This window comes from Passer montanus, unplaced genomic scaffold, assembly GCF_014805655.1.
Source record: "Passer montanus isolate IOZ18808 unplaced genomic scaffold, ASM1480565v1 scaffold14, whole genome shotgun sequence".
In the NCBI taxonomy this organism is placed as follows: domain Eukaryota; kingdom Metazoa; phylum Chordata; class Aves; order Passeriformes; family Passeridae; genus Passer; species Passer montanus.
The window spans coordinates 8,548,952-8,568,863 of NW_024360941.1; the positions used below are offsets into that span (position 1 = coordinate 8,548,952).

General features: G+C 34.7%; 1 protein-coding gene across 2 annotated transcripts; it reads right to left on the reverse strand.

Moving 5' to 3' along the window:
- Positions 1-394: 394 nt before the first annotated feature.
- Positions 395-18,667, reverse strand: FBXO8 (F-box protein 8). Of its 2 annotated transcripts, XR_005626626.1 has the most exons (6): positions 18,306-18,667; positions 16,020-16,146; positions 9,241-9,359; positions 7,543-7,739; positions 1,620-6,819; positions 395-1,320 (listed from the first exon to the last, which is right to left on the reverse strand). XR_005626626.1 is itself a non-coding variant. In XM_039700321.1 (5 exons), the coding sequence occupies exons 1-5, from the start codon at positions 18,632-18,634 to the stop codon at positions 6,632-6,634; spliced, it is 960 nt and encodes a 319-aa protein (XP_039556255.1). In that variant the 5' UTR covers positions 18,635-18,667; the 3' UTR covers positions 395-6,631. The 2 variants fall into 2 exon arrangements, 1 of the variants encoding a protein (XP_039556255.1); XM_039700321.1 differs by having other exon boundaries at positions 395-6,819.
- Positions 18,668-19,912: the final 1,245 nt, after the last annotated feature.

The window sequence follows — 19,912 nt, forward strand, 5'->3', positions numbered from 1 at the left end:
TCTATCTTACATAGGAAGCCAGAATAATGTCTATGTTCCATTTAGATCTTCAGATTAGCCCTTTAAGTGCTGTGATTTTCAGTATATGTTATGCAGCACTACACACATTGTGAAGACTTAATACCAAGAAAAGGAGATCGTATTTTACTATTAAAAAGTTGAAAAAGAATTCAACAAAAGCTGATTACTAATCATGTAACTTCTGTATTTTATTACATACAGAAACTTTATTTACAGGGAAAAAAAGACTCAAGCATTTCTTACTGTATTTTTGCAGTGATAGATGAATGTTGAGTATTTACTTTATTTTTTTTGCTATTCCATGGGAAAAAAACCCAAAAGAGTCAGCTTTTGCTAGTACAAATCAGAAATGGTACTGTCAGACTTCAGACAGTGTGGAATAACAGTAATAAATACTTTTATTGATATAAATTCCTAAGTGGAATATAGAAACAAGAAGTTACATTTAATGTGAAAAAGTACAGCATCTTGATGGTTACTAAGAAGCACGCTGAGAGATGCACTTCTTTAGCACTTGTAAAGAACTTCTGTGATTTCCTTGTTTGTTTTGTCATGCAGGTGATTTATGCTGCAGAAGGCAAGTAAACTCAAAAGTTCTCCAGTTATAAAAATATATTTCAGTTCTGTTGTGTTACATGAAATTATGACAATTAGCCTGAATTCTGGATATGAAGACAGGGAAACTGCAGTTGTGAAAATATTTTTTAACATCTAAAAACCAGCTAAGATAAAAGCAATGCAAAGAATCCATGTGCCATCATGCCCCTTGACGGAGTACATTCTGCCTAGTGCAGCAGAGCAGTACAAACTTTTTCACCACCTTCATCTCTGTGAAGCCTACAGGATTTTTTGCGTGCTGAGTTAATGGATAGAACTGGTGTATAAAGGGGTTCATAGGAGTGAATTCAAGGTCAGTTTTTTGATACAGCATTATGTGACTGCTGGACTTGCACAGCACAGGCAGGCATGTTTTCTCAGAAGGGGAAGGCTGCTTTTGAAATTGAAAGAATCTTTCTGAGTATTTAATGTGTAAGAAAACACAACACTCAAGCTGTAGACCAACAGAACAAACTTCCACAAGGAAAACGAAGAAAAATTGGAAATAATTTTCAGTATCAACCTTACATTTTAAAAGAATTACTCACTGTTTATGTTCTGGTCATATATGAGAAGTATTGCAAACTTGTCAGATTTTGGCTGTCAGCATACACACTGATGCATCTGTCTCAAGTCCAACAGAACATTCCTTGCCACTCAGCAAGCTACTGGCATGCATAGCGCACAAAGGATGAGCTCCTCCTAACAGAATACAGTATGCAGATTGAGTAGATGGTCTTGCTCCAGAAAAACGTAGCTAAATAAGCTTTGAGACATATTTTTCCCTTTTAAAGTCTTTCTCTTCTGCACGGATTATAGGATTTTCCACAAGGTAAAAAAAAATGGCTATGCCTGCTCGAAAAATTTAAGTTCACACTGGTATCCACTGTCAAAAACAGACTATTGAAATAACAAATGAGGTTCACTTCCTCAGAATGTGTAGATGTCCCAGCTTAGAGTTAAACTTTCAACAGCTGAAAGACAATACCATCGACACGTACCTGGCACTAGTTACTCGGGTTTATTTTTTCCTGGTAAGCAGTTTTGGGCGACAGAGTGGCGTCCGGGTTTCCCAGGTTGTTGTGCTGACAAACTGCAGTGGTGGTAAAGGCAGGGAGTCTGACAAAATCTCATTAATCATTTTAAATTAAATCCAACATTCCACTCCAACACTGCCAAGAAGAAAGCTAACTTTTACAAATGAATACTCTCTCTGAAAATAACTGGTATCCTGACCATATTGCTTTCACAAAACCATGCTTGATTTCTGTTAGGCACACATACACTATTCTTAAGCTTAAAAAAGTCATTTTTTTCATTGCTGGGAATTAGAAAAGTGCTTTTTGCTTGTTTTCTCTATTAGGGTCTATGAGTGAACCACACAACTGAAAATTAAGAGCCTCTTTTTTCTTTCAACGGATTGAAGTTGTTTTTTTTTTTCTTTTCTAATATTTCAAGTACAGAAAGTTTGTTTTTCAAGTAAATTTCACATAAGAAATGGAAGTATTCCATTTAAATATTTTCTCTAATAATTCTCTATTCTATTTTAAATATTTTCCAAATATTCATATTTATATGAATAAGAAAGGAAAACTGCAAATTTACTAACATTAATATTAGTAAAAAAAACCTGAGGTGATAAGGAAGCAATGTGATCTCTTTTAGGTTTTTTACAGACACACTTCTGTAAAAACTCCTAGCTATTTGATTATGATTTAATCACACATGGCAAGTCTGAACTTTAAACATCTCATAAATAATATTAGATTATCACATAAAATTTTATCTTACTGAAATCACTATTAAATGCAGAATATAAAAGTTTGTATTTCTCTTTCAAGGCAAAATGAAACCATAAAATGCCAATGGGAGACACAGGAATCTGTTCTTTGCCCACTTTAATAGTGCTTTTGAGCTTAGAGGATGAGATTTTACAATGGCAGAGAACAAGTCATCAGCCTCAATGTTTATTAGCTGTAATACATCCATGAAATATTTTAAAAGGAAAAAAAATCCCAATTCAATAGAGGGCAAGTAAATCTGACTTTCCCAAATACTTATTATAATTTTGACATTTTAACATTTTCAAGGAGGTATACCTCAATTTTGTTTAAGTGCTTAAAACAATACCTGTTTTCTAAAAACAGAGCTATAAACAGTATCAGATTGCACAATGACATCCTTACAGAGAGTACAAAAGTATTACCACTTTGAAAAAGAGCAGTTCCTTATTGATAAACTTGTTTATGTTAAGAACATTAATAACTGCAGAATACTGAAGAAGAAATAGTAACATTTATTTGTCCAGCTAGCCAGTTTATTTTCTTAAAGCTGTATTTTGAAACTGTTTACATTTTTTTCTTTTTCCAATGTGGGGGGTGAAAAGGAAAGGTTAAAGAGAACAAATTGAATTTTTTTCCCTGAATGCAAATTTCTCACTTGCTTCAGAATTGACAAACATGTCTCAAACTTGTATTTGTTTGGGCTTCTGTGTGTTCTAGCAGCTTTGATTTATTTTAAAAAGTCAAAGCTGTATAAATGTGTTGTTTAGAGTTTGAATGGAAAGTATTCTAGACAGAAATAGAGTTTGAGAAAAGAGATAATATCAGATGCTGTCTATAGCTAAGCTATGTGAATATCTAATATATGCCATTTTCCTTCAATAAATGCAATCAGAGCCTCAGACTTTATAATAAAAGCAAACACGAGCTGCATTTGTGTGACACTTTACATGGACACAGGTACACTCACTTTCCCAACACAAAGTTTTCCTTCTGTCACATCTGTGTATACTGAAGTTACCAAACTTTCAGAAATTCAGAACAATTCTAGTGTCTTTTAGGACAGAACAGTGAGTGTTTGCAGGGGGATGGGCTGTAGGCTCACTTCTTCCTTCAGTGCTGTGTATAGTGCATACAGTTAAGAGTTAAGGCAACACCACATGGCCAAAGTTCAAAGGACATGCAGTGGTGGAATCACACCAGCTTGGGAAACACTTCACAGTTATAAGCATGATCATGCTCATGTGATTCGGCTTGAGATCCTCTGCCTAAGTCTTCTGAAGTGCTCGATCAAGTAGCTATTTCCACATCCATGATTTAGTGACACATGGATCAATGAAGCATCATTATTTTAAAATGTGTGTGTAGACACCGAGTGCATTGAAGAAAACTGCATAAAACTTTGGTTTTTAAAGAGTTTTTGGAGGACAACCAAGAAAATTTTTGTCAACTTTTAAGAGTACTGTTACACCTAATTAAGACTTTTTCTTTTGAAGACAGAAAATTGTTTAACTTCATGTAAAGTCTAGATTGCTAAAATGCAAAAAATTACTTCTCAGCCACTTTAGAGACAGACTTAAACTGGAAAAAGGACAGACGAAATGTCTGTATTAATTAGTTGCTTCGTGATTGCCTCTGAGGGAATTCACACTTGGCATGTTGCATTCACTGTTTTCTATTCCACTCTGAGTTAATAACATAATGTAGAGCATGAATTGGGTGCTAATCCTCTAACACTGTTCAAAATCCTGTTGTGAAGATCAGATGCTGTTATCTGAATGTCATTAGGGTTTTGTTTTCTTTTGCTCTGGCCTTGTCTTATGGAAACTTGAATTGTATAATCCTGTTTCTAATTTATCTTCTTGGCTGCTACACTGGCCTTCTAGCAGTTTTCTAGACCTTGCTAGATGTACTCATCTATTCCAGAAAAAAACATGTTCTGTCTGGCTGAATGTTTTGTACTGTATCAGGGTAATTGGAAATTAGGACAAATGCAGACTAACAATTTGTACTCTCTTATTAGTGCAAAATCAAAACCAGTATCACTAATGTCAACCTAAGCATATGTCAGAAGAGAATTAAACTTTGCCCTGCATTTGTGGTTTGAGAAGAAAATATTATCTAAAAAGAAAAGTTCTAATTTCAAAATTCACTGAATTCTTCTTTTAAAATATGTAACCTTTAAGGAGTGTTTCTTAGAAAAGTATATTCTGCTGTCTCCACTTCAGATCACTTTGAAGAGCCCAGAGAATGTTGTTCTTTATAACTGGTTTTACAAATTACATTAAAAGGTTTCAATTTTTTTTTTCTGTAATAGAGAAGCAGACACCTGTGCCTTAAACAAAGCTCTCCACTGTGTCACACATTCCTAATTTGTGTTTGAGATTAACTGACCACTGCAGAACGCATCCTTGGACTTTCTGCAATAGATGAAACAACACTGGGTGAGGAGTAGTTATCCTGAGCAAGGCAGGTGATACTGCAAACCTGTCTGGAACACGACCACCACAATACTGCTGGCTCCTGGCTTTGGCTGTGTATGCTACATAAATGCAATGGCATTTACACTTGATCAAAGGTAATGCAATAAAAAAGTACTTTTTTGCATGCATTTTGGTTTGTGGAGCAGAGAGATAAACACTTGAAATAGCAGTAATAGCTACATCTTCCCATCATTTACGTGACCCTTGTATGGACTGTCCTTCTCACACCTAAAAAATGTAACACTCCCTAGGTGCTAAACAGAAAGCAGCAGCATAGGCAAAGGGCATAGCTGTGAGGGGTCATTCCTGAATTAAATTCTTGGCTCTGCAATAAGCTTTCTATGCAAAAACTCAGATTAGTTCTGTTTTACAGATTAAGAATACCTTCCCACATCATCTCATGGTACAGTAGGGAAAAAGAAAAAATATACTTGTTACCATGATGTATCCAGATGCTACTGATAGCTGAATATCATGTAAACAAACATAATCAGCAACAGCTCTTACTTCAACTACATGTTGTGTCAACTGCTCCATGAGCTGTCTGAACAAAAACTAGGCAAATCCTTAGTCAATTCCTGCACAAGCACAGCAGTTCCACTGCTAATATTCTCCACACTTCAGAAAATGTCAAGACACAACCTGACCAAGTAATTTTTGAAGTATTTCCACAAATTTAGAGCTGTTTAAAATCTAGTTACATGACTGACTTAGAAAGTAATTCAGTATCTGACTCTGAAACAGCTCTCCAAACCTGCACAGTCACTGCTCTAATCTTGCACTGTCAGTTTTTACAGCTTTAGCAACGAGTCATCTGGTATACATTTGCCAAGGCATTTCCATCATTGACACTTCTAGACTGAGGGAACCAGTTGAAAGCAGCAACACGTTACTCCTACCACTTTCCCTGTTCAGATTTTTTCTTGCTTACTGTGTTGAACAGGTGACTGTAGTTGCTCTGTCTCCCAAAAACCAGTTATCTGCAAAATAGGTTGTGTATGTAAACAACGTAAACCTCTCTGTACACTGCATGATTTCCCCTGGCTAACCCTGTATGGCATCAGGGCTCATCTTTAAAATAGAGGCTGTAATCTTTAAAACTGAGTGAATAGCAGATTGGCAACATGGTAATTCAAGTTAATAAATATAGTATAAAACACTAGCTTAGATATTTTACAAGTGTTCTATAATCTCCTGGAATAAACTTTATTGTAGTATTCAGATCAATGTCCCTTGAACTTAAGTATTTGAGGTAGTTAGCATTGTAAAAAAATGCAAACGAAAGTCAAACACTAATTTAAGAGATAAAAGGAGAAATTTTAGTTAAAATACTTTACAATAAAATAATTATGATTATAAATCTCTTTAGTTAAATATATACACATTACATGGTATTCTAAAAAGAATGAACTTATTAAAGTTTCAAGCAGATCTAATGCACAAATTCACCACTTTTTCAGCTTAGACTGTAATGTCAGTTTAACATTCATAAACGGCTGTGTCAGACTAATGGCATTGTTTTGTGCAAAACTAAAAAAAATTATGAAAAGAAAATCCTTCTGTTCCCACAGTAAATAGATAGAAAAGGTAGTTTACACATACACACACTTACACACACAAACTTTTGATTGCATACAGAGGTTAGAATGACCAGCACTAAAATAACCCCCATCTCTACAAAATAAGTAATATCTTGAATTGATGTAGTTTTTGAAAATTACAAATTTTAAGTGCTAGCAAATTGTGCTTTTAGGCAGCCACATGGCCAATAAGGTAGATGTTGTCATAAAGGTGCCCTACAAAATCTTCACTGATATTCTGTGCAGCTCGTCGGGTATTTCGGATGAATTCCCTCTTTGACATTTTGTTCTTCACGTGAGGGCTTGTTAGATCAATCGAAAGTAGAATCAAAGAGTAACACAGTACGTAAACTGCATCTAGACAAGAGAGAATAAATTAAAAAAAAGTTTAAAAAAGAAACTGTGATCATTAAAAGTATTATTCCCTATCTAAGAATCTTATGGTCTTTATCATCTAGGCTCATAATTTTACATATATATACATACAACTACTCAGAACGATATCCATAGAAATAAAACTTAATACAGCAAATTTCAAAGTAATAACGTCAGCACACTGCTAAATGAGAATTTACAAATCTCTTAATATTTCTACATAATCCAAAAGCCACTAAGGGCTTTATATATTTTCATTTAAACAGATTCTTGAAGTTTGTATAAACTAAAACCAACATCCTGCAAAAGCTTTTCTTTTAAATATGTAAGCAGTTCCACTGCTGAAAACTGCCTCCTCCAACTAATTAGAAATGCTTGTTAACTTGAATGTGGCCCAATATCCCCTTTCATTTCTCTGAGACTATCCACAAGGTAAAATGTTACGCGTGTAAGACTCTGCAAGAGAAACTTCAGAAAAGAAAAAAGCTCAAAGTACATATAAAAATGAAGGAAAGATACCATGGACATAAACCAAACTAATCAGCTAAAAAAAAGAATCTGTACATTTTTTGATTTTTTGTTTTTTTCCAACTGAACCATTTTGTGCTTTTAGATATACACATTTAGGTGCTCATTTCAAAGCTATCAGAAACAGTAGCATCATCCATAAGTATAAAGACTGATCCACTGCTCATTTTTGCTTACCAGGGCTAAGGCCAAGCTCTCTCATCAAATCAGGATTACAAGCACAGAATCTGTGAGAGAACTTTGTTATGAGAGTTTCAAGGTACTCCCCACGCTCCTCAGGAGCATGAATGTGTCTGAAGAACTCTCTCAGTGCATTTGGCAAGAACTGATTTCTGAAGTTGTGCAGCGTCACAAGGTCATCCAAAACATCTCTCCTGGCAGAACAAAAACCCGTAGCATTAGAAAAGTTTCTTTTATCTGTTTCAATATGAAAATGTGTAGAGGTTAAAAATAAAAATTAAATCTTTAGAATAGCAGGAGCTTTTGTTTTTGCTAGAAGGCAAAATTATCACTAACAGCAAAGCACAAAGATAGTATAAACATATATATATATATATATTATCTTTAGAACAAAGATAACATAAACACGTTATTTGCCTGTTTGTAGCCAAACACTATAAAAACATACACGAATCAGAACTCAAAGTTTGTAAGTATATTCAATCAAGGTCTACACAGAGGCTTTGATTCCTTTAATCTGTGACAAAACCATTAAAAAAGGCAGTAAAGGGAATAAATTGATGTGTGTCACACATCTTGATGTCTAAGTAGAAGCTGTTACAGGATTGTCTTGTTAAAACCAGTCTTCAGCTAGGCAAAATTTGCTCATGCAAGTCCATCAGAATGTGATGTTCTCAAGTGTTTTGCACTGAACACAAACACATATAAAAGATTCAAACTACATCTGTATTACCAGATGTGCAAAAGACAGTAGAAAAAAAATTGGAAGCAAATTTGAAGTGAACCTAAGAGTATTTTCCTATGTTTAACCTGATTTTCATCTTGCTCATGAGTTTCAATATTTAAAAAAGTAGTTTTTGTATTTATTGTCTGATCACACTCTGTTTATGAAGGGAAGATAAATGGCAGTAGGAGTCGCTAACCTTAACATGCAATCTCATCCATTAAATGGTTTTGCATTTTTATTATTATCTAAGAGATTCACAAATCTGAAATTTTACTGCACAGGATTGCCAGTGGTGATAACATTACAGACTCCTTTTATTCCTTTAGTAGTACAGGCTGAGGAGGAGGAGAAGCAGGAGAGGATTCCTGTTGAAGTGCTGTTGGCCCTCTGTTCTTCCTATTCAGGTGCAGTTACTGTTCTCCTTCGTGATACTGCCCTCCCCCAACCTGCTGGCATGAGAAAGCACTGTGGAGACAACAGCACTCTACAGCAGGGACACAGTTCCCTTCTGCAGCTCTCATGTCTCCAACAGGCTGCTCCCTTCCCTGTCAGGAGGCGTGTGCAACTTCCAATCAAGAAATATCAGACAACCAAGTAATGGTGAGATGATTCAACATTAGTTAAAAAGCTATCATCCTTTAGTAAAGTGATAATTACTTTTTCTAAAAAGGACCCACAAGAAAGGGAAAACAAACCGTCAGTCAAAAAAACTAGCAAATATCTTTATAAGATTTTGTGAGGATGTGAGATTTATCATTTATAGGTGATATTTTTGAGGATTCTTATTAAGTGCTACAGCACATAAATACTTCAATGGAGTAACTATTCAGATTTAGAAGAATCATTACTTAGTTGCATTTTTTTGCCTTTTTACATCATTGAAGTGGCATCTCTACATTCAAAATATTGACAAATGGGGATAAACAATGACAATTAATAGAAAATGTCTTAAGAGAAATTTTAATTACCTTTCATCAAGGTAGATTCTCAGCTTCTTCCAATTCAGTGTTCTTGTGCAAAAGATAAACTTAGCTATTTCTTTCGGTGAATCATCTAGTATGCCTTTGGACATAAAGTAGTTGACTCCCTGAGATAAAATACATATAAATATGTTTAATCTTCGTAATGTATTTAGGAACAAGTATTTTACTTCACAATGTAGGAATGTAATCCTACAAATTAACTGGTTTTTCAGAATGACTTCTCCTCCTCTAAATCACATTTCAACATGCAGAATACACTCTAAAATTATAAATCAAATGCCAAGAGACAATTTAGTGTTATGGTTGAGATTTTACACACAGTCATAGTAGAAAATTTTAAATTATGAACCCCATAATGAGCATGATGGTTCTTTAATAAGTTCTTTACGGTGTGTATCCGTATTTTGTTTTTCATACTATTGTAATGGTATTTAAAATGTTGCAGGGACCATAACTGGTAATTTCATAACGTTTGCAAATAAGAAAATCTTAGCCATAATGTGTTTTGTCTTCAAAATCTTTCATTAAAACAGTAATGTTCTCACATGTATACAATGTATCACATTCAAATAGATGCATTAAATGCATTTGTTTAAATGTGCAATAATGCAAATAAACACAAGCACGCTGATTTCAAAGCATAGGTAAGTATCAACATATATAAATATGCATACACATAAATAAGAACACTATGCCTAACATAAAGATAGTTTAAAAATACAGCATTGCATATAATTTATAGTCATGATTTCCAGAATTTTACACTTTTACCAAACACACATTTCTTATAGAATAAACACAGCAAATTTAAAGTATTTCAGTGATATTCTGGATTCTCTCTGGTCATTGAAATATCCCAAAGCTTAAAACTATTTTCCTTACAATCTCAGAAATCAAAACCCAACTAACTGATTTTAAAAATGTTCACACTTTTCAACAGCAAAAATCTAAACCTGAGAATAACTAACCAAGTTCTTCCGATTCAGTTTGACAGGGGCTGGGAGCAGTTCTCAGCTTTTGTTACCAAGAAGTGTTGCAATACTTAAGTACAACAGATTGAGTATAGCATAAGAATGAAATGTAAAATGAGTAAGATAGTGCATTTCTGCATAGAATAATGTACCAAGGCCACAACCTAAATCACCTTTCAAATATTTCTGAAATATTTTTTTCATAAATCTTCTGATATCAAACTTCACAATATTTTTTAAGTCTGACCTTTTAGTTTACCTTACAGCCACAAAGATGTAGGGGCAACCTGTCATTCAATGTATAAACTAAATTTCCCAGGGCTCTTGAATTTTGCGTGAAAAAGAAATAAAGGACTGAGCACAGGTTTGGAGCATTTTGTGAAGTATCTTAGTAAAGCAAAGTCTTAGCTGTATCAAGCAGGTAAATAGTTAGAATATACATTTAAGAACACAAATTAAAAGCCAAGAAACGTGTAGTATTAACTAGCTGTTTTTACCAATCCATAGTTTTTGCTTATGTATTTATAGAAAACAGCAGTTAATCAAGATACATTTATTTTGTTAAAATAATGGTTTATACAAATAAATAAAAACATAAAGGTTTTTAGAATAAACCAAAAAATCTAGCAGTGTTATGCCCCAATTTTAAGAAAAATCTATATTTAGGATGACAATGTAATGTGTACTGCTCTATCATCTTGCATTTCAGTCCAAATTAGATCATATTTAAGTTTGTCATGGACCACATTTTAAGTACTTTCTTGAGTCAGAGCTAAATAAGAAATTAAAAATGGGAGATAACAGCAAGGATTTTGGCAATTTATGTAAGATGAGTAGCACAGTATCTCCTTTACATATATCCTGAGTAAATAAGATTTATGTGTTTGCTTCAGTAAGAAGTATTAGCTTAAGGTAATACAAACTGAAGGCTGGTGGGGAAGTCTTGAATAGCATTCCTGCTGCAATTAACAAACACTTCTGCAACACATCCAGAAAATACCTAACATGACACAGAAGAGGCAGGATGAATATAACACCTTCTTTAAGATAGTGGGTTTGTTTCTCTGTGACGGTAAATGCTGCAGTTTCTTTCTCCTGCACTAGCTTGCAACTCAATGTAGGATCTCCATCTGACAGGCTACAAAGACTGCATTATTCTCTATCTCTAATTCCTTTCTCCCCTACCACGCATAATGCTTGACAATATCTTTCCCTGTGAATGCCTTTTCCTCAGCTCCTTCACAAGTAAACAATTAAACAAATAAAATATAGTTCGCCACATGCCATGGTTTTTAGTTGTTTTCGTTTAATCCTAAGCTATCAAAAATACTTTGCAACAGTAGAAGCCTGATTTCTCTTTTAAGTTGTTAAATTTTGTCTCACAGCAAATGAAATTTTTTTACAAGATTTACAGCATGTCATTGAATCTGTTTTTCGTAACACCGTAAATACTACCTTGAAAACCTCTCAGAACCTTGTTTCAAATAAATCACTTCTGGAAGCTAAAATGGTCGCTTGTGGCATATATACTAGCTGAAGTAGGTAGCCCTACATACTATTAAAACCTATACTAAGATTACTTATCAGTCAGCTGGTGATTCTCTTAGGAAACATTTGACTGCAGTCTGGTAGGCTATTCTGTGCCATGATCTGTCAGCTCTGAAGAGACCTTTTTAACACTTGGGAAACATTGTGGAATGAGCACATACAGTATTTTTTAAATTCTAATTCAGAGGACTGTAATATTCTTAGCATTAGAGAATTAGGAAGGATGCCTTAAACTGTGCCTCTGTGGCAAGCATGTTATCTCTGAATTTCAGACAGCTCTGGATAAAATATTAATGTATGGAAGTGTTGATTTAAATTATACATGCAAACAATAATTTTAAATATAGACTAACAGTAACAACAAAAGCCATTTGTTGTATTTCAGTATGTTATTTTTTACAGTTGTTTTTTTTTTCCTCGCACACAATGCTTGTTTTGCCTGCCTATTCTATTACGGCACTGACACTCCTGGCTTGTTTTCTACCTGTTTCCAATAGTCTTTGGATTTGTTTACATCCATATAGGATCTCTAAAATGGAAAACATTTCATTTTCAGTGTTAATTCCACTTCTACATTGACTATCTTCTTTGCTAAGAGTACTTTCAGAGCACTTCAGTACAGCAGTCAACATTAAAACTTTTGTAGTTGCCTTTGACACCTCTGTTTAGATATGCATACAAAACAAACCAGACATATCCTAAGTTAATGGCACAGAAATTTTGGAATCAGTATCTAGTATAGCAGTGTCTCAACTTCTGTTGGTTATTCTAGGTAACGTTGACATTATTAGTAAATAATAATTAGATACATATGGTATTACTGTTCTCATTTTTCTAGGGAAGTACACTATCTTAATAAATCTAATGGTGTATCTTCTGGAACAATGCAGAGTATTGATGAACTATTGTATAATACAAATTTTTAAGACCATTTTACTAAGTTAGGACTCAAGACATTTGGAAACAAATGTGGACACAATATGTAACATACATTTCAAACAGTGTCTCTTTCACTGTATGTCTTTAAAATACAGTCTCACTGATTCAAACAGGATAGCAGAAATCGCAAAAAGACTGAGGAAGTATTTTTCATGTTACACAGAATCCATAACTAATAATTTACAAGATTAAACCACTCTGATTTTAACATAGAAATATCAAAAGGTTTCAGCTCAATACTCCTTTCCAACTTTTTTGATAAATCACACAAAAGAATTTCTTTCCTCTACAACATACACACAGTTATACTATTTCTCAGACCAGTAAATCTCAAAACTGGCTTGCTTAGTAGGTCACTATGAAACAGAGTAAGTTTCAAAAAACTGCTTACAAATACAGCACAGTGAACAATCCATCATCCACAGACTATCTATAATTAAAAGTCAGGTAAGGTAGCTTTACACAGGTAGCTAACAATTTATAACCAGGGAAAGGTTAGAAAAACCTGGCCTCCCTGTCAAAAACTAAGGGCAGCTTGCAGAATGAGACAACTAGAATAGTGTAAAGACAGGTTTAGTATAAGCACTGTCTTACTGTACTTTATTATTATGCTATGCAAAGGAAATCCTGACCTCACTAAAGACAGTTTGGGTACAGTAGATTCCAGAAGGTCCATAAAAATAATGCTATTAAATAGATCAGTTAGAACCACTAAGAACCATCCTTTCATCATTAAGGATGAAAAAAAAAAAAAAAAATCTTTCCTGACCAGAAGATTCTTGTTTGTACCTTTAGTTTCAATTTTAGCTACATAGCATTGATCCATGTAATAAACTTGACAAAATATTTTGTAGGGAGTTACAAACTGGATACAAAACAATGGGAAATAACTTCTGGTTGCTTACAAATTCTGAGTCATAAGCACACAAGATGAAATGAGCACTGCATGAGAAACATTTCACATACACCATACACTCTTTAAACCAAGGTGGCAGATTAAACAACGTAATTATATTTGAGTGCTAATACTACCTCTAAACTATCCCCTCTCACCAAAGAAACAACAAAATCTTGTCTACAATGGTGGTGCCATATGAAAAAACCCAACAAAACCAACCAACCAACAAAAAAACCCCAAAAACCAAACCAAACCAACAAAACAAAAAAAACCCCAAAAAAAGCCCATCCCAAACATGCACTGGAGGTTTTTTTTTTTTCAGATTACATGTCATGTGTTTAGGCACATCCTTTTAGCAGAATGTGAGCACCTGCTATGAATTATGCAAGCTCATGCACACAATCAACACGTTAAATTACAGCAGATATCACAACACCATGCACACAACAATGGCTAACCAGAGAATCCTACCACAAAGTGTGCAGATGCTCTTCCCTACCCCGTGAGCCACCGCTAGCTCTGGAGCTGTTGCTGTGGAGCCTGGTTACCCATTTTCATGACATGGGCGGTGTCCTTTGGAGAATCTTGCTCCTGTGGCTGTAAGTATTCCTATTTTTATAGTACTTTGATCAGGTCTGTTATCAAATGTAAAGCAGAGTTTGGCAGGAAATTCGGAGACACAATTTGTAATAGTGGAATGTCATATCATACGTTCCAGTCACAGTGTCCTTATAATAATAATTCTGCCAATATCACAGTTGTAAACAGTAAAAGCAACAGTATTTGTGAATTCTCCTGAAACTCAGGCCCTGAATGATTCCTACCAGGCTACGGTGCTCCACAGGGAGAGAGGAACAGAGCCCTTAGGATACCCTGAGGTTCTCATCTCTCATTGAAGCAGAGTGTTTGTACTTCTATTGTAAAATATAACCACAATGAAGAAGCAAGAGTAACAGAATAAAGTTAATAACTATTTTAGGTATACCATAAGTTAGCTCTAATTTGCAGATCTTAATTGCCTTTAAAAACAATGAATCTTCTATTACATGCCTTTTCTGAAGGCTCCAAATGCTTTAAATATACCAAGATTACTATAAATAAGATTGAAATATAATGGTACATTGTAAACTGAGCTAGTTTGGACGGGCAATGCTGCTAGCAATATACTTGATATATTACTGAAAACATGTAAGTTACCTAAATATTGCATCTAGTTTGAAAACTTTCACATTTATTACCAAATTTGTGAAAATTCTGCAGAAAACAATACTAATCACTCAAGTGGCCAGGTGCTGATGTCTTGAAAATTACAAAATAGTCTATCTGTGAGTGATAAAAGTAATGGTCTCTTAATCAAGCAGAATATGAGATAAAGCAAGAACTTAAACGAAATTACATTATTGCAATGATTCAGAGAACTGGTTTATTTATTTTTCCCTATGGTCACAAGTTCACTCTGTATCATTTCAGCTACGTGAAATTTGCTTCTAGAAGTGTTTCTTTTCATATCTCAATCTTTTTTCTACTTGAGATTTACTCAATTACCACTTCCATGCATATGTGTAACTATATGCAGGAAGTTAACAGCATTTTGTTCAGTATTGTGTACACTCTCTTCCTAGGAAACATGAAGCAGGAGTCTTGTTTCATACACAAAAGGCTCTCTCTGCCACTTGGGCATTAACTGTCTATCTCCCAGGCAAAAGCTGTCTACTCTCAAACTGTTTTCTTCTTTGAAAGTTGACAGACTGAAAGCAGAAACTGACTTTTCCAGTTAGTTACATGAACTTATATATGGAAACCTTTCAGTCTGACAAGGGATTTTTTTTTAAAAGATAAATTTATGTTGCTCTAGAAGAAAAGATTATGCACAACAAACACCTACAGAAATTAAATCAAACTGATTTTCAGGATAGTTCAGCAGTAGATCTTTTTCATATTTCAAGATTTGCTCCTTGATAGTGGAAATAGGTGAAAATCCCCTACAAGAAAATGTGATTGCGATAGAAGTAATCAGACTTTATACCTCATCCTGCTTTGCCTAAACGGAACCAAACTCATACTATGCATTTCAACATTTTTATTTATGTAAGCTCATTGTTATGCTCTTACAATTCACCTCTGTCTCTTCAGTTAGGATATTTGCCTTGTTCCTAAGTTAATACGTGGTAATGAATTTCTGGCATCCACAGAAGTGTACAGAGCACTTAACAGGCAAGTCATGTAAATGATGTACACAGGTACAATACTCAAAAAAAGAGACCAGAATACTGCTGTAGCTCAGTATTAACCATCCCTACAGTAAAACAAACAATGATCAAAACTTTGTTTTTATATGGCTATAATTATAAAAAAACCCAATCACAATTATTGTAACTGTTTATTACTGTCAGCAACAGTTCACTTACCTCATCAGGGTTGGCATTAAAGGTGAGACTGCCCTCATCTAGCTGCATATACAATTTTCTAAAAGAAAATCCTAGAGGCGGATTCTTATTGTATATAGAACAGTGACCCCAAGTGGATTTGCACAACCTATGAAAATAGAATTAATCTATTATAAAAATTCCTTTCCGAATTTCATGGATTTTACAGAAGCAAAATGTAATCAACACTGCAAAGCTAATACTCGAGCCATAGGAAAAGTTAGAAGTAGGCTGCTGTAACAGTTATTAAGTCTTTTTGCCATGTTTTTCTAAAATCTTCAATTATATGATTAACGTTTTCTTCATACAGCCTTTGGTGTATTTGAGTGTAATATCAAAACATATCCCAATAGGTGGCATTATAATGACAACCACACAGCAGAGACCTCTGGCACTCCTAGAACCTGGAGAACAGCAACAAGCTGTTCTCCTGGGGTACTATGACAGATTAAAACATTGTGTTTTTTTTCCTGTGTCCTAGTGAATTGGACACTGTATCTGCACACAATTATGCCAATAATTCAGCACTTTCCCCATCTGTCCTTCTTCACCCAGCTCTTCTTCCTCTTGTCCTAATTGGCCAGTCCTAACAACTAGATCCAGTCCCCTCCCTCTCCATCTTCTATAACTTTTAAGCTTCTTTACTTTTTATTCCACCCTGACTCCACATCAGTTTCATCAATATCTGTCCCTCATCTCAGTTTCTTTGATGATACCATCTGCAACTCCCTTTCTACAGACTCTAGATTCGTTATTGAACGGGTAGTTCTGCTTCAACACACCTGCCCTGTAACTAATTAGGAACAATTTTTAGGACCCAGCAGGTAGTCACTGGAGACATGGCAAAGATTCTGTTTTCAATTCTGGAATCTGGCTCCTATTTGGACTGAGTTTGGAACTGCAACCACAGTACTTGCCAAAGCTTAAACACACCCTTACACGTGTGGAATAGGGAAGATTTTTACAGAGATTATGCAAATTGAGGTTTTTATTTATCGCTAAATCAGGACACATTTTCAGTACCAAAAGAAATGTGGTATGAATGTGAGTATTATTTGGAAAGACCGCACCAAAAATGGTTGAACTGTTTCCCAGAATGAACTTCAAGGAAAATATGTATTTCCACCCCACATGTTAAGAATATATACTCCATGTAATTAAGAAGCTCTACTATCTTCAAGCTTTGGTCTAGGGATTTTATTTTTATTTAGGCTGGTTTGATACCAAGAACTGAGCACAGTACAAAGCATATTGGTAAACTTAGAAGCTTACTGGTATCCTTCACTAGAATTCCTGTTTCCTGTCAATACAACAGTCCCCAACAGCAGAACAATTGTGACTAAGAAGTTACGCTACATTATCCTTTTGCTAGGTTCAAAAGCATAAGAAGGGAAGCTGCTTAATTCAAATTCAGCTGGGCAAGGAAACAGATGAGGGGAGGAACAGATGTAGAGCATAATGAAAGGTAAATAAACAATCTGAACAGCAACCCAACTGCTACAGTAGTAATACTGTCTGATAAGGGAGCAGAAAATGTTGTGAAAAAAGTGAAAAGTTTTGTTGACTACCTACTCTAAAGGTAAGTATGATTTCATAACTGTTTCCTAGTGCTGTAAAACATAAAATACCAAAGAATATGTTAATTACATTTTGATATTACACTATTTTATCTTAAAAATGTTCCTTTATTTATTTCCCAGACATACAAATTCTGCGTATGTTATATATAAACATGTTTCAAGTGTTAGGCTGAAGAAATTTCACTTGAGAAAAAACGACATTTTCTTTCCTCCCTCCATAACCGTCTTCCAAAAAAGGTACACCTAATTTGCTTCAAGTGTAGTAGATGAGTTCTCACTTCTCCTCCTTTGGAAGTCTGGCTGAATAGGTTTGCTTGCTTAAGCTAGACAACTGTTCAAAGTTCAGAGAAGTAATGATACAAACACCTGAGATGTGCTGTGAGCTAATACAAAAGTGAAGACAGGTCCCTGTTTTTACCCCGTGCTATCTCAAACACCAGGTGTTTAACAATACACATGTATACTTGTTCCAAGCATGCTTGTGTATGCAGTAATCTCCAGTAACACCCCATACTAATTAGAAATCCAGAATAACACATTTTTAAACGATATATATTTGCTCTATATAAATCTCATTTAACTTAGGAAACCTTTGCTAGGTTAGGAAGACAAAAAGCACTTACTGAGGAAAATTTAAAATCTAATACTTTTTACTATGCCCAGGTGATAGTTCTTTTATCGGGCTTACCCTTGCCAGAGGAGCTCATCATTAGCAAGATCCTGCCAGACACATGATGCTAGACAGAGATCAGTTGCATTCAGGTATGACAAAATGGTAAAACTGAGCTCTGGTGGCAACATTTCCAGGTTAATGAATCCTTCTTGCTCTTTAGATTTTCTCGTCTTCAGCAGGTGGTAGATGTCAATGCCTCCTTGAGCTTGTTTGCGATGGCTTGTATTGGAAACATTGTTAGCAGGTATCCTCCTACCATGCTCTCTGGTAAGATAGCCTTGTCCACTGTATCCTTGCTGCTGCAGTTGCTGGTTTCTAGCAATTCTCCACAGTCCCTGACCCATCTGCGAGCCTGCTGGACATAAAATACAAATTAGACATTGACAGCTATTTGTAAACATTTGTAAGACAGACTCAGCATGTAAGTAAAATTTTAGGACTGATCTGAATAGGTAGAAAGTGAGTTCTGGCAATGGTATGTTGACCAGGTAATCAGTCTTCATAGGGGAACTGAAAAATACTGAAAACAAAATGCATTAAAAAAACCTAGATTTTTTTTTTTAAATTTCCATGATTGAAGAGCTACAAAGTTAACAATAAGCTTCTTCAAAGAGTACCAAATATTATCTATATCACATGGAACTTAAGAAACCTTAGCCTTCAGAACATTCGGAATCTTCAGACTTCCTTCAAAATTTCATAAAAAGACCTTATTTAGAGTCAATGAAGGACTCTTTAGAGTCAATGATTGGATAACACAGTCACTGACACTGAAACAAAGTTTAATGACTTCAGTGATAATGCAGTAAGAATTTTGAGCGCTCAGAAACAAGAGAATAAGTATCTTCTCAAGCTTTCTTACCTAGCAGTAGCATAACATAAAGCTATGACAAGATACACACATACTTATACAGAGAATATCACTGCAGAAATAGTATAAAAAGCCCTTTTGTAATGTAAAAAAAATAAATTTAAAACATATTTTCTATTTTAAGGACAATAGAAGAAAATTCACAGAAGAAACAAAATGAGACAGAATTTAAAGCAGCCTAGAACCAGCTGCCAAAAATCCACAAGCTCTGCTATTTGTGTAGCTACTCAGCAGCTTATATGCCATTTGTTAGAACACATATAATTTTCCCAATCACGTAATTACTTTCAGCTTTGTAGAAATCCAGGATGAATGCTTTCACAATAAAAGATGAGCAAACCCACTGTTATGCAGCCTTTTAAGTAATGGTGTCAAAGACTATACTTTAAAATCATTTTGAATCTATATTTTCAATCTTCAAATTCAGTATACCACTCAAATGCGTGTTTTCAAACTTCTAATAATGTAATCTTATCTAGTAATTTAACCCTCTTGATAACTTGGCTGGAGTAGCTACCACAGTAAAAACAGAGCTTGTTTATTTGTCGCTGATCTTCTCTAGCTCTGTCTGCTATCTGTCAAAGTCTGGTTTAAATTCTAATTGTGTCTTCCTCATGTTACTTTGCTACTGCATAATAAATTCTTTTGCAGTGTTGACAAGCATGATAGGATGCTAAAAGTAATCTAGATTAATGCTGCATTAGTATTGGATTCTACTTTATTCAATAAAAACCAACACACATTCTAGATA